The sequence below is a fragment of the Heterodontus francisci genome, chromosome 47 (genome assembly GCF_036365525.1).
Source record: "Heterodontus francisci isolate sHetFra1 chromosome 47, sHetFra1.hap1, whole genome shotgun sequence".
Taxonomy (NCBI): Eukaryota; Metazoa; Chordata; class Chondrichthyes; order Heterodontiformes; family Heterodontidae; genus Heterodontus; species Heterodontus francisci.
Window position 1 is genome coordinate 1,805,384 of NC_090417.1, and position 15,442 is coordinate 1,820,825.

The 15,442-nt window shown below is 46.9% G+C and overlaps 1 protein-coding gene across 2 annotated transcripts; it reads left to right on the forward strand.

Moving 5' to 3' along the window:
• The first annotated feature begins 323 nt into the window (after positions 1–323).
• ankrd39 (ankyrin repeat domain 39) lies at positions 324–14,052 on the forward strand. Of its 2 annotated transcripts, none has more exons than XM_068023465.1 (5): positions 324–411; positions 2,319–2,473; positions 4,834–4,937; positions 5,550–5,753; positions 13,994–14,052. In XM_068023465.1, exons 2-5 carry the CDS (start codon positions 2,371–2,373, stop codon positions 14,036–14,038), a joined length of 456 nt encoding a protein of 151 aa, XP_067879566.1. In that variant the 5' UTR covers positions 324–411; positions 2,319–2,370; the 3' UTR covers positions 14,039–14,052. The 2 variants fall into 2 exon arrangements, with proteins under 2 accessions (XP_067879566.1, XP_067879565.1); XM_068023464.1 differs by lacking the exon at positions 13,994–14,052 and adding an exon at positions 8,787–9,271.
• Positions 14,053–15,442: the final 1,390 nt, after the last annotated feature.

Here is a 15,442-nt window from a genome sequence, read left to right on the forward strand (position 1 = left end):
TTTGGAAAGTCCAGTGGTCATGCAAGGCACTTTATGAATGCAAGTCTTCCTTTATTTCATGATATGGCAGCTCTTGACCCTCTCGGTGGTAGAGGTAGCATTAAATCCTAAAGCAGTGTCTATATTTACGTCAATATGCAATCAATGCAAAAGTAATTTCTGGTGAATTTGCATTAACTTGTGGTGATTGTTGAAAACGAAGACAAGTTGGAGCTTTTAAAAAGAAGTCAGCAAGCACTGGGAAACCTGTGGGCGGATCTTGAGTCCCCGCGTCCCCGATTGGTTCCTGAACGCTTTCATTTGGATACATTCAGGTCCCGCCCCCTGGGCTCTCTGATTGGCTGCCAGGCTGCGTTGTATCGATTTGCCTTGTCAGTTGCACCGTGTTCTATTCTTGGCTTTGGTGAAGAGGTGAGTTGGGTGTTTGCATTAAGAATTCACGAAGAACTGAAGCATCTGTTACCCCAAGGGTCTGTGCTGTCGGAAATGCTGACTCCAGCAGGGTTTGCCTGAAATTGTTTCCCGTGGTTGCATGCAGTTTGCTGCAACTAGGCCGGATCCTCCCAGCCTTTGATTTCATAACACGCTCAAGGATTTGAGCAGCTGTCCGGTTGGAGGTTAGCCAGTTCTTTTTGGGAGACCTGCTACTGTGGAGCGGGCAGTGATTAAATGGCAACATGCATTGGTAATGGGACAAATAAAGATGACAGATTTACCTTCCCTGTGAGGGGATAATCGCCCTCTTGTTTATCTTATCGTATTTGAGACCAACATCCGTTCAAAGCTAGTAAGCTAGTTTGAAATCCAAAGACAGAAAGGAGATGTAGGAACAAACCAGGCACTGAGATTGTGTTGTGACTGAGATAACTAAATTGCTCGGTATTAAATGTTGGTGGCACTAGGTATAGAGAATATCAAACAAATGAATCAAATAAGGAGGCCCAAAAAAGAAAAAAAGAAGACAACATTTTTGAATACAGCCCACTTATGCCAAGGTGCTGTCCATTGGACACCATTGACAGAGGTGGCCACAGTAGAAATGACTGCATGTAGCCATCAAAAGGCAACAACAGGATGGTAAGTACACTGCCGAGTATGCTGTACTGTCTGTCCCCATGAATGGCCACCTCTGAGTCATAAGGTTCTGGTTCAAGTCCCACTCCAGGGATCAAGCACAAAAATCAAGGCTGACATTCCAGTGCAGTACTAAGGGAGTGCAGCACTGTCGGAGTTGCCGTCTTTTGGTGAGACATTAAGCTGAGGGCCTGATCGGCCTGCTCAGGTGGGTACAAAAGATACTGTGGCATTATTTTGAAGGGCAGGGCAGTTCTTCCTGGTGTCCTGGCCAACATTTATCCCTCAGTCAACAGTAGAAATAAATAGATTATCTGGTCATTGTCTTGTTGCTGTTTGTGTGAGCTTGCTGTGTGCAAATTGGCAGCTTTTTTTTTCACATTACAACAATGACTGCACTTCAAAAGTATTTGATTGGCTGTAAAGCTCCTTGAGATGTCCAGTGGTCATGACAAACACTGTTTTTAAAGGACTGTAATTTGAAACAAAATTTTTGAACATTGAATGTTAATGGGTGAAATTCCTCCTGTCAATAATTTCAGCACAGTGGTGATGTGAATGCAAAATGGGATTTTCATACCAAAGATTTTGGTAAAAGTGTCAAGCAGTTTCACCCCCCCCCCCCCACCCCCAGAAAACGATCTGATGGGTTGAAAATTGTGTTTTGCAATGTTGTAGCATATAATTTGGTGCAGCTGGCCTGTGCTGGTGTTCCTGTTCCATATGAGCCTCCTCCAACCCCCCCTCATCATCTCACCCTATCAGCATAACTTACTTTCTTTCTCCCTCATCTGCTTATCTAGCTTCCCCTTACGTGGATCTAATCTTTTGGCTCCACTGCTCCCTGTGGCCACAGGTTCCACATTCTCGCCACTCTCTAGAGTGGGACCTGGAGCCTGGTGGTCATGTCTAGCTGCTAACCAGCTGCCATGTGCTATTCCAGGAGTCTGTGGCCAGTTGCCACATCCTTACTACCACTAACTTAATCATCAGGATCAAACCTGAAACCTCTTGGTGGGCCAATGATAGAGATTTCAATTCTGATCTAATGTGCTCTTGTGTAATCCCTGTTTCCCACAAAAATGACTTAGTTAAAACAGCTGACAATGGAATTTTAACAAAATGCATGAACGCCTTGGTTACTAATATCGCAGAATGCAAACTCAGGCCATGAGAGATTTTTGGTTCCAACTTTAGTTTAATTTCCAACTTCCGGTTAATTGTCTCTCTGTTCTCTCTTGCAGCTGGGTTTTTAACAGTCGACGGGATACCCCCATCAACAACAACACAAGAATCATGGCCTTTGATAACCATAGTTTGGATTGTAGCTGCTGTTCTCATGACTCCTCAGTGCCGAGAAGTGTACATCAAACACTGGAAGAGATGGACTTTGACAGAGGTGCAGGGGCATTTAAGTTTTTATTAGGAGTGGTTCAGTGAGCCAGCATGTTGATGCTTTCACATACTGCATTCATGAGAGGCACTTTCTTCTGCGGGAATCTTATCTTTTCAGGACCCTTGCTCCTCCTGATAAAAATTAATGACTTAGACCTTGGTGGATAGGGCACAATTTCAAAATTTGCAGATGATGCAAAACTTGGAAGGATAGTGTGGAACTTCAAAAGGACATAGACATGTTGATGGAATGGGCAGACAAGTGACAGACAAGTTCAATGCAGAGAAATGTGAAGTGGTTCATTTTGGTCAGAAGAACAGGAAGGGAAAATATAAAAGAAAAGGTACAACATAAAGGGGGGGAGTGCAGGAGCAGAGGGATCTGGGTGTATATGTGCGTAAGTCATTGAAGGTGGCAGGACAGGATGAGAGGGTGGTTAATAAAGCATACAGTATCCTAGGCTTTATTAATAGGGGCATAGAGTACAAAAGCAAGGAAGTTATTTACACTTGTATAAAAACAATTGTTTGGCCTCAACTGGAGTATTGCGTCCAGTTCTGGTGCCACACTTTAGGAAAGATGTGAAGTCAGTGGAGCGAGTGCAGAAAAGATTTGTGAGAATTGTTCCAAGGATGAGGAACTTCATTTACGAAGATAGATTGGAGAAGCTGGGATTGTTTTCCTTGCAGAAGAGAAGGCTGAGAGGAGATTTGATAGAGATATTCAAAATCATGAGGGCTCTGGACAGGGTAGATGGAGAGAAACTGTTCCCACTCGTGAAAGGATCGAGAACGAGAGGGCACAGATTTAAGGTAATTAGTAAAAGATGCAATGGCAACATGAGGAAAAACTTTTTAACGTAGCAATTGGTTAGGATCTGGAGGGCACTGCCTGAGAGTGTGGTGGAGGCAGGTTCAATCGAGGCACTCAAAAGGGAATTAGACTGTTATTCAAAAAGGAAGAACATGTAGGGTTACAAGGAGAAGGTCAGGGAATGGCACTAAGTGAATTGTTCATTCTGAGAGCCAATGCAGACTTGTGGCCGAATGGCAGCCTTCTGTGCTGGAATGATTCTGTGATGTTATTAAGGCAAGTTGAACAGAAGAATGAACTTGCATTTATTTAGAGCCTTTCACCACCTTAGGATACCCGAAAGTGCTTCATGGACAGTGAAGTACTTTTGAAAATGTTCGTTGGGGGGGGGATAAATACTCGCCAGGACACCGGGGCGAACTCCCCTGCTCTTCTTCAAAACAGTACCTACCTGACAGGGCAGATGGAGTCCTAGTGAATATATTAACATGAGAAATATTGTCCCTGAGCAACGAATGTGTTAGCCTAGGTTTTGTGCTTAATTTTCTGGAGTGGGGTTTGAACCTGCAATCCTCTGAGTCATAGGCAAGAGTGCTACCAGTGAGCCACAGCTGACCGCTTGATGCTGGGCATGCACTTACTTTTAAATATGCTTTCATTTAAATATTTCTGTAGACGTCCCTGTTGACGGTAGCAAGTGTACAGGCGACTCAGTAAACGTATCCAGTGAGTAACTGAGCTGCACAGACCAGGAAGATCCCAGGATTGCTCTGTGGGCTTTGCTGAATGAACTCGCCAGCGTGTGTTATAGATGCATCAGTTGGGGTTCAGTAACTCTCGGCTGGAGAAGCTGGGATTGTTCTTCTTAGCACGGAGAAGGTTAAGTGGCGATTTGATAGAGCTGTTCAAAATCAGGATTGAGGAAGTAAGGAGAAATTGTTTTCGCTGGCACAAGGGTCGGTAGCCAGAGGACACAGATTTAAGACAATTGGCCAAAGAACCAAAGGCAACGTGAGGAGAAAGTTTTTCCACAGAGTTTTTATGATCTGGGGTGCACCAGCTGAAAGATTGTTGGAAGCAGATTGAATAGTAACATTAAGATAATAATTGGATCAGTACTTGAAAAGGAGAAATTAGCAGGGCTATGGGGGAAGAGCAGGGGAGTGGGATTTGATTAGATAGCTCTTTCAAAGAGCCAGCAGAGGCCTGATGGGTCGAATGGCATTCTTCTGGTATGATTCTTTGATTGTCAGAGTTGAGTAGAGTTGGATGCTTGGGAGCTGATCACTTGACTTCCATTTCTGTCCGGGACAGTGTCGGACGGGGAAAACCATTAGAAAGGGAACCAGGATGGGAAAAGAAATGGTAATGAAAATAAAGAGCAGCTTTCTGAGGGCTGGGGAAGAATGAATGGGCGCTGGGCACCAAAGGACAAAAATAAGCATCAATAACTTTGAGAAAAAAATGGGAGGATTTTGCACTCAAGATGAAAGATGTGTTGATTAAATAATTGACAAGTTATCTGACTCAATCTCGTTTGCCTCCTGTAGGCATCTGGTCAGCTGCCAATAATGGTGACTTCAGCAGGCTGCAGAGATTTCTGGAGAAGGGAACAGACCCTAATTTACCCGATCTGTCGGGCTACACTGCATTGGTAAGTAACAAGCTGAGGAGACTTGTTTAAAAAAAAACCAGGGTATCATGAACTTTATTGCAGAGGCAGAGTACACAAAAGCAAGGAAGTTCTCGTGAGCTTTTATAAAACATTGGCTACTACTGGAGTATTGTGTTCAGTTTTCGACACCACACTTTAGGAAGGATGGCAAGGCTCGAGAGAGGGTGCAGGGGAGATATATTACAGTGGTACCAGAGGTGAGGGATTTCAGTTATGTGGATCGTCGGAGAAGTTGGCATTGTTCTCCTTGGAGCAGAGCAGATTAATTACAGAGGCATTTATTAGAGGTGCTCAAAATTATGAGACGCAGACCCAACAGTAACTTTCCAAAAGGGATAAATACTTGAAATGGAAAAAGATCTCAGGGCTTTGGGGAAAGAGGAAGGGTGTGGGACTAATTGGATAGGTCTTTGAAAGAGCCGGCACAGGTACGATGGGCCGAATGGCCTGCTCCTTGTGCTGTACAATTCTTGTGAAGAACTGGCAGAAGGGCTGCACCCCAGCACAAGTCTGCTGATTTAGGAACAAGGCAAATAAGGAGGTTTGGCTTTTGTGGGCCTGACTAGTTATCTTTGCATTTATTTCAAACAGCACTACGCCAGTCGCCGAGGGGATTATGAGATCTGTGAGTATTTACTGAGGAAGGGTGCAAACAGCAATGCTCAGACTAAAGGAGGGGCAACCCCTCTCCACAGGGCTGCCTACTGCGGCCACCTCTCCATCCTCAACTTGTTACTGTCCTACGGAGCCATCCCCGCAATCACAGATGATGATGGTGCGACCCCTTTACACAAGGTAATGTGGCAATGATTTCAGCGCCTGTTCTCCTGCCTGTCCATTTGTCCTTTGTTTCTAAGAAGTCGTTCAGTACCTCCCTTCTGTCCCATGCAGCATCCCTGGCAGAGATGGGAACAGATTCTGAAAGAACACTTTTACAATTTCATCGGAGCATCGGCCAGATTTACGGTGTCACTTACGCCTTAGGGACCAGAGGAAATCTTTAAATGTAATTTAACTTTTCCTCTTTGGTGATGAATTTCTCTTTGTGGCCACTTGGTGGTACTGCATCGCCTCCCAAATGGAGCACAGCAGGTTCCTCATCTCAACAACAACATCGTAGAACATCGCAAGGCGCGAAACAGCAGCATTATCAAACAAAATTTGACATTGAGCCACATAAAGCGACATAAGAGGGAGCGTCTTAAAGGAGGAGAGAGAGGTAGAAAAGTGGAGAGGTTTCGGGAGGGAATTCCAGAGCTTCGGGCCCAGGCAGCTGCAGGCACGGCCACCAATAGAGGGGCGATTAGAATCAGAGAGGCGCAAGAGGTCAGACTTGGAGGAGTGCAGAGATCTTTCAGAGCTGGAGGATGTGTAAGATTCTGATCTCTGTCTTCTCATTAATTAATAGGTTTGAGAGTCCCGTTTCAGCTACTTTAATACTTCATTAAGAAAGACAAGATTTTGCGTCTGCCTTAGCTTGTACTGATATATAATGATATATGTCTACATACTTGTAAATAGATAATTCCATTGGCCCGAGCTCCCCGCACTCGACCTTCATTCCAAACTGCCCACAGATTATGGAGACCAAACGCAGATTGGGTGACCGCTTTGTGGAACACCTCCGCTCAGTCCGAAAACATGACCCTGAGCTTCTTGCCATTTCAGCACCCCCCCCCCTACTGTCATGGCCACATCTCTGTCCTGGGATTGCTGCAGTGTTCCAGTGAACATCAATGTAAGTTCGAGGAACAGCATCTCATTTACCGATTCAGCATGCTACAGCCTAATGGAATGAACAATGAGTTCAATCATTTCAGAGCATGACTGGCCCCCTTTTTTATTTTTAATTTTTATTTTTATGTCATTTTATTTTAGTTTGTTTCATCATTACACTTTTTTATCATGTGCCTGCCCACTTTTTTTTTCATGTTTTGCTTTTGGTTTGGGCTTTCATTATTCTGTCATTTAACACCCTCTCTGCACTAATGCTTTGTCTTTCACCACACCATTAACACACTGTTTGCCTTTTCCCCATGACTTCCTTGTCCGTTATTCTCTGTGACCCTATGTCCTATCAACACCTTCCCTTTTGTTCTCTTTTGCCCCACTCCCGCTTTATTTGCTTAAAACCCATGACATTGCTAACCTTTGCCAGTTCTGATGTGACCTGAAACGTTAACTCTGCTTCTCTCTCCACAGATGCTGCCAGACCTGCTGAGTATTTCCAGCCCTTTTTGGTTTTATTTATGTCCACGGATTCTATTGCATTATACATTTATATTTTGACTATAATGCATCCAATTTTAGCCACAGGATATGATGTCAGCATAATGTCAGCTGCGGTTCACTGAGTAGCACATTCGCCTCTGAGCCAATCTTTATCCCTCAACCAACATCACTGAAAAAAACAGATTATCCGGTCACTATCACACTGCTGTTTGTGGGAGCTTGCTGCGCGCAAATTGGCTCTCGTGTTTCCTACACCAGTGACCGTACACCAAAAGTATCTCATTGGCTGTAAAGCGCTTTGGGACATCCTGAGATCTTGAAAGACGCTATAGAAATGCAAGTTCTTTTCTTTATGGCAGTCAGTTATTCGCTCTTTGTTTAAAACCAGTTTTTGCCCAGTTCTGCAGTATTGACTTGGCCTAGGCCCTCATTGCCGTTACAATATTCTGGTTGAGCTTCGCTCGCTCTCAGTACTTTTCCACTAAGTCTTGTCAGTTCCATGTTAAGCCCCCCTTCCCCTGGTTGACTAAAGCCAGGTGATATGTAATTCCATCTAAGAATCGATGGCCTAAATCCAGTTTGATAAGAATACCTTTTGTTAGCCCCTCGCTGCCTTATCTTGCTCTGGATGTTTTCTGCACAGAGTTGTCTCTGGCACGTGCTGCACACACACTCTCTCCTTCAGCGGCCCAAAACGCTCCACCTAAATCTGTCTCTTAATCAGTTCTATTAGACACTGTTCTACAGTGGGGAGGTCCAACTTACAGCAAGGACTCCTCTCTAGATGCTAAGAGTAATTTTTTTTTTATCCCTTCGTGGGATGTGGCCAGCATTTGTTGTCCATCCCTAATTGCCCTTGAACTGAGTGACCTGCTGGGCCATTTCAGAGGGCAGTTAAGAGTCAACCACATTGCTGTGGGTCATGGAGTCACATGTCGGCCAGACCGGGTAAAGATGGCAGATTTCCTACCTTAAAGGACATTAGTGAACCGGATGGGTTTTTTTTGCAACAGTCGATGATCATTTCGTGGCACCATGACTGCTTTCAATTCCAGATTTTTATTAATTAATTGAATTTATTAATTGAATTAAAATTCCCCCAGCTGCCGTGGTGGGATTTGAATCCTGTGTCTCCGGGGCATCAGCCCGGGCCTCTGGATTACTAGTTCAGCGACATTACCACTCCGCCATCGTCTCCCCTACCAGTGAGGAGTTTGCTCCAAAACCACCTTGCAGTGACCTGCTGAGTGTGATGATGGTGAAAGCCTAATGGCTTGCTCCCCATTCTAGTCTCGGATGAAATTGTGTGACCCAGGGGACTAGCAAAATGGAGGGGAGGCTCTCAAAACGTCTCTTGAAGTAAAGAGTCTTAATGACTTCAGCTTTGGACCAGTTTGGGAGAGTCTGTGGGAGGCATCTTGGCTAAGATTAGTGGAGGAGCAGTCTATATTGCCGACTGCTTTGGGGATTGTGCCGTTTGATCTGTAAGCATGCCATTCTCCCATCATTCACAAGTGAAATTAACCGCCGCGCTCCATTCTTTTGATGCAATTATAAGAGAACGGCCTTTTCAAGGTGGATGTCTTTTGTCCATAGGCTGCAGAAAGGGGTCACCAGGAGGTGTGCGAGGCCCTGCTTCGGCAGAATCCAGCCTTAAGGACGGTGAAGGACAAAAGATCCAGAGCACCTCACGATCTGGTGAGGGACCATCCGGCATTAAAGGAGCATCTGCAGCCCAAGATGTTCACGTGATGACCTCTTCCTAGGGCTGGATGTGTTGATGTACCTGCCCTGCCAGCAAGGCGCTCTCAACACAAACCTTGGATTTGTCAGCACACCATGCTGGTGCATTGTCTCATGGATCAGCTAGCTGACGTGGTTTGGCGTTGAAGCGTGCTAAATAAGTGGTGGCTAATTAACAACACGCGTATGAAATCCTCACTCACCTTGGGAGAAAATACGATGGAACAACTGAAGACCAGGATTTTCTCACTTTGTGCTTTATTGACTGCCGCAATAATCAAGTGACCAAACTGCCACCACTTCCTTCTATACTCCTGAAACGCACGGATAATTTAAGAAAGTAAAATGTTCAAATTAGCAGGCTGTTGTCCATTGTTTTCTTTTTCTTGCTCCAACCTAGCTGTTCAATATGTGCTACCCTTCACTGCAGGACGTATTGAGAGAGTGGTTAGTGAATCACGTGGGATCTTAGACTTCATGGATTGAGCTATTGAGTACAAAAGCAAGGAAGTTATGCTGAACCTGGTTAGGCCCCAACTGGAGTATTGCGTCCGGTTCTGGTCACCACACTTCAGGAAGGATGTGAGGGTCCTTGAGAGGGTGCAGAGGAGATTTACCAGAATGGGGGATTTTAGCTCCAAGGTTAGGTTGGAGAACCTGGGGTTTGTTCTCCTTGGAGCAAAAGAGATTTAGGGGATGATTTGATAGAGGTGTATAAGATTATGACAGTCTTAGATAAGTTCCCATTAGCTGATGGTCCAAGGACTAGGGGTCATAGATTTAAGGTTTTGGTCAGGAGATACAGGAAGGGATGTGAGGAAGAACTCTTTTATGCAAGTGGTAATGACCTAGAACTTGCATATTCACGGGTATATGCACGGTTTACCATTGCCGGGATGCAAATCTGCCCTTTCTAACCCAAAAGATTTACGTTGCTGCTTGTGGGATCTTGCTGTGCACAGATTAGCTGCCTCGTTTTGTACAGCAATGACCGCACTTCAAAATTGCGCCCTGAGCTGTGAAGCGCTGTCCAAATGCAAGTTGCTTCGTTGGCGTGGAAACCTCACCCTCTCTGGCTTTCCCCAAGTAAACTGGACCGAGCTTCCAGCTACTGCAGCCGAGAACCAACATTGGCCTCTTTATCTGGAGAATAGGCAAACGCAGTATGCAGCAAGTGTGTGCCATTCTGATGTGCTTGTTAACTCTTCTGCTCTTTCCCCTTTGGGCTGCCTTCTTTCACTCCACTTTCTCAGTAAAACAAGCAATGGAAAGTTAATGTGAGGTTTCTTGCCAGTTCTCCAGCAGTGTTGACTGCAGATACAGTGCAGGGACTTGCTCTGGCTTGTGGCTCACTGGCAGAAAGCTGTACAAGTTGCACTAAAAGTCCATTCCCCTTGACCTTGGTTCTGCAGCCTTGTCATGTGGCCTTGGATCCCATTATCATGTGACACCCATTGTCTGCCACTGTGATGTGGCATTGGTTCTGCCCCATTATCACGTGACGCCCATTGTTGCCGGCTGTCATGTGACTCCCTTTGTTACACATTCTCACTCTGTCTGTCTGTGTGTGTGAGGAGCTGATGTTCCAGGGGGGCAGACGGACTGAGAAGGCAGCGGGGACATGGACGTGGCTCGGGCCCAATGGGAGGCAGCAGGGTCTGAAGGCAGGCAGCTTCGCGGGCTTCGTCCCCCCAAGACTGAGGCTGAGGGCGATGGGGAGCGAGTGAGGGCCGACTGCTGAAGATGCTCAGTGTGGGTGGACTGACCGCCTTCAGGCCGGAGAGCTCCCGTCTGCATGTGTCTGTGCTCTTCAGAGGTGAGCAGGCGGAGGGAAGGGGGTGGTGAGGGGGTCAGGCGACTGAGGAGCCTGACTATCCAGACCATCCATTATTAGCTTCAGGCAGCTCGGCAGAGGACAGCTACAGTCACTCCATATCAGCTTCCCTCCCAATGGCAGCATTCAATTTCAGGACAATAACCAGATACAAGCCTGCCTCGCCGTTCCTGCCAGCCTGCCTTAGGTGCTCCACATTTGTTCTTGTAGCTCACCCTTCCACTTTTGATCTTCAACAGGGGAAAAAATGGCCAGTACATTGTCTACCTTTGCTCCTGCTCCGCATTTCCAAAATGTGCGTTCACTTGTGAATAAAGCCGTCGTCATCCACGAGCTTATTGTGGACAATGATGGCCTTGATGGAAACATGGCCGATGACCCCCTTTCCCCTTAATGACCTGTCCCCATCTGGCCATGCCTTCTTGCCACTTGCCTCTTATCTCTGAATCACACCTTGGTCTGCCTCCTTTAAACATCTCACCGTGTCCTATCCCTCACGCCTCTCATTTCAGATCCTTGCCCTGTACAGTCCACTCAAATATCACACCAAGTTTCTCACTGAGATATCTTCTCTGCTTTCCTCAGCCTCAGTCTGTGATTTAACCTGCATCTCAACTTTTTCTTGTGCGCTCTTCTTTGAGTTTACTGCCTTCCTTTCCTCCATATAAATTCTCCTGCCCATATTCTTCTCCCGCCACCTGCTCGATCTTGTCATCTCACATAGCCTCACTATTTCAATCATTACTATTACTGATCAGACAATATCTGATCATTTCCTCGTATCGCTCTCTACCCATATTTCTTTCCTCCTCTCCACCCCACTTCTTCCTGTGTCCACATCTGGAAAAAGCTCTCTCTTAAGTCACTTGCCCCACACTTTCAAATTCCCAACTGTCTTGGCCTTTGGTGTACAATTCATCATGATGTTTCTGTAGCTATTAATTTGCCAAATTACCCCCTTGTCCCCACTAGAACTATTGCTCTCTCTCTTGTGTGCATCCAAACCTCTGCTGCCCATACCTTAACTTGTTCCAAAGCTCTTTCACCCATCATCTCTGCGCTCACCGACCTTCCCGACTCTCCGTCCAACAGCGCCTCAATTTTAAAATCCTTATCCTTATTTTCAAATGCCTCCGTGGCCTTGCCACTCCCTATCTCTGTCATCTCCTCCAGCTGTACAAGCCTTCGGGATCTCTCTGCTCCTCCAGTTCTGGCCTCTTCTGCATCATTGATTCTAATCGCTCCCCCATTGGTGGTCGTGCCATCAGCTGCCTGGGTCCCAAGCTCTGGAATTCCCTCCCTAAACCTCCACTTGGCCCATTGTGTCTGCGCTGGCTGAGAAACGAGCCATCCAGCCTAATCCCACCCTCCAGCATTTGGTCTGTAGCCCTGCAGGTTATGACACTTGAGATGCATATCCAGACACCTTTAATATGAGTTTCGGCCTTTTATCCTTTCACGCAGTGAGTTCCAGACTCCCACTACCCTCTGGGTGAAAAATATTTTCCTCATCTCCCCTCTAATCACTTTAAATCTATGCCTCCTAGTCACTGACCTCTCTGCTCACCTCACATCCACTCGATCCAGGCCCCTCACAACTTTGTCCATTTCAATCAAATCTTCCCTTAGCCTCCTCTGTTCCAAGGAAAACAACCCCAGCCTATCCAATCTTTCCTCATAGCTGCATTTTTCCAGTCCTGGCAACATCCTCGGAAATCTCCTCTGTGCCCTCTCTAGTGCAATGACATCCTTTCTGTAATGAGGTGACCAGAACTGCACACAGTACTCAAGTTGTGGCCTAACCAATTCCAGCATAACCTCCCTGCTCTTGTATTCTATACCTAGCCTAATAAAGGAAAGGATTCCATATGCCTTCTTAACCATCTTATCGACTTGTTTCGGGGATCTGTGGACATTCACTCCAAGGTCCCTCACTTCCTGTACTCCTCTCAGTATTCTCCCATGAATCGTGTATTCCTTTGTCTTGTTTGACCTCCCCAAGTGCATGACCTCACACTTCTCCAGGTTGAATTCCATTTGCCACTTTTCTGCCCACCTGACCAGTCCATCGATTTCTTCCTGCAGCCTACAGCTATCCTCCTCGCTGTTTACCACACGACCAATTGTTGGTCGTCTGAAAACTTCTAGATCATGTCCCCTACATTTACATCCAAATAGTTAATATATACCACAAAAAACAGGGGACCCAGTTCTGAGCCCTGCAGAATGCCACTGGAAACAGCCTTCCAGTCGCAAAAACACCCATCAACAATGACCCTTTGTTTCTCGCTGCTGAGCTAATTTTGCATCCAGCTTGGTACATTTCCGTAGATCCCATGGGCTTTTATTTTTTTAACCAGTCTGCCAAGTGGAATCTTGTCAAAAACCTTGCTAAAATCCATGTAGACCACATCAACAGCGCTACCCTCATCAGTCTATGTCGTGCCATAGTGGTAATGTTACTGGACTCGTCATCCAGAGCCCAGGCTGATGCTCTGGGGGCATGGGTTCGAATCCCACCACGGCAAATGGTGACCATGAAGCCATTGTCGATTGTTGTCAAAACCCATCTGGTTCACTAATGTCCTTTAGGGAAGGAAATCTGCTGTCCTGACCTGGTCTGGCCTACATGTCACTCCAGACCCACAGCAATATGGGTTGACTCTATGCCCTCGCAAGCCACTCAGTTCAAGGACAATTCGGGATGGGCAATAAATGCTGGCCTAGCCACATCCCACAAAGGAATTTAAAAAAAAAAATCTTCCTTGTTACTTCTTCAAAAAATTTGATCGTGTTAGACGAGATCTTCACTTCACAGTTTTACTTCTTTATTCATTCTTGGGATGTGGGTGTCGTTGGCAAGGACAGCGTTTATTGCCCATCCTTAATTGCCCTTGACAACTGAGTGACTTGCTCGACCATTTCAGAGGGCCGTTAAGAGTCAACCACATTGCTGTGGGTCTGAAGTCACATGTAGGCCAGACCGGGTAAGGAGGGCAGATTTCCTTCCCTAAAAGGACATTAGTGAACCAGATGGGGTTTTTTTTACAACAATCGATAGTTTCATGGCACCGTGACTGAGACTATAGCTTTCAATTCCAGATTTTTATTGACTAATGAATTTCAATTCCACCAGCTGGTGTGATGGGATGTGGACCTGTATCCCCAGGGCATTAGCCCGGCGAGCCCTTACGCAGAACTGTGATTTTTTTTTTTATTTTGCCAGGGAAAAAGAAGAGAACAAGCTTATCAGAAGAGGAGAAGAATGTAAAGTGGAACGAGGCAAGTGGACAAACAATACTGATGTGATGTTCTCAGCTAGTTTGAGGGTTGAAAGCTGAGACATTTGCACGGATATGAAAAAATCTGGGCAGTGTAAAAAGGATGAAGATATCGGAGAGATTCTTGATATCATGTATGATAACAACTTGCATTTGCAGTGACATTTTACACATTAGAGATGATCAGCCTGATACAGAATAGGCACAGTGTCGCGTTGGACAGAGAGGGAGAGGTATGCGGTGTAGGTTGGCAGAGGGAGGGTGGGATGTGTAGTGTAGGGTGGCAGAGGGAGGGAGGGATGTGTAGTGTAGGGTGACACGGAGGGAGGGGTATGTAGTGTAGGGTGCCAGACGGAGGGAGGGGTGTGTAGTGTAGGATGGCAGACGGAGGGAGGGGTCTGTAGTGTAGGGTGGCAGACGGAGGGAGGGGTGTGTAGTGTAGGGTGGCAGACGGAGGGAGGAGTGTGTAGTGTAGGGTGACACGGAGGGAGGGGTATGTAGTGTAGGGTGCCAGACGGAGGGAGGGGTGTGTAGTGTAGGATGGCACAGGGAGGGAGGGGTGTGTAGTGTAGGGTGGCAGACGGAGGGAGGGGTATGTAGTGTAGGGTGGCAGACAGAGGGAGGGGTGTGTAGTGTAGGGTGGCACAGGGAGGGAGGGGTGTGTAGTGTAGGGTGACAGACGAAGGGAGGGGTGTGTAGTGGATGGCACAGGGAGGGAGGGGTGTGTAGTGTAGGGTGGCAGACGGAGGGAGGGGTATGTAGTGTAGGGTGGCAGACAGAGGGAGGGGTGTGTAGTGTAGGATGGCACAGGGAGGGAGGGGTGTGTAGTGTAGGGTGACAGACGAAGGGAGGGGTGTGTAGTGTAGGGTGGCAGATGGAGGGAGGGGTGTGTGGTATAGGATGGCACAGGGAGGGAGGGGTGTGTAGTGTAGGATGGCACAGGGAGGGTGGGGTGTGTAGTGTAGGATGGCACAGGGAGGGAAGGTGAGTGTGCAGTGTAGGGTGGCACAGGGAGGGAGAGGTGTGCAGTGTAAAGTGGCAGAGGGAGGGAAGGTGAGTGTGCAGTGTAGGGTGGCACAGGGAGGGAGAGGTGTGTAGTGTAGGGTGACAGATGAAGGGAGGGGTGTGTAGAGTGGCACAGGGAGGGAGAGGTGTGTAGTGTAGGGTGACAGACAGAGGGAGGGGTGTGTAGTGTGGGTGGCACAGGGAGAGAGAGGTGTGCAGTGTAGGGTGGCACAGGGAGAGAGAGGTGTGCAGTGTAAAGAGGCAGAGGGAGGGAAGGTGAGTGTGCAGTGTAGGGTGGCACAGGGAGGGAGGGGTATGTAGTGTAGGGTGACAGACGGAGGGAAGGGTGTGTAGTGTAGGGTGGCACAGGGAGGGAGGGATGTGTAAGG

What these genes read in the sequence shown, in the direction of transcription:
- ankrd39 (XM_068023464.1), top strand. Translation starts at nt 2,371, where the DNA reads ATGGCCTTTGATAACCATAGTTTGGATTGTAGCTGCTGTTCTCATGAC. An exon ending in AGAGATGGACTTTGACAGAG is followed by an intron (nt 2,474 to 4,833) that starts GTGCAGGGGCAT and finishes TGCCTCCTGTAG; the next exon opens with GCATCTGGTCAGCTGCCAAT. An exon ending in TGTCGGGCTACACTGCATTG is followed by an intron (nt 4,938 to 5,549) that starts GTAAGTAACAAG and finishes TATTTCAAACAG; the next exon opens with CACTACGCCAGTCGCCGAGG.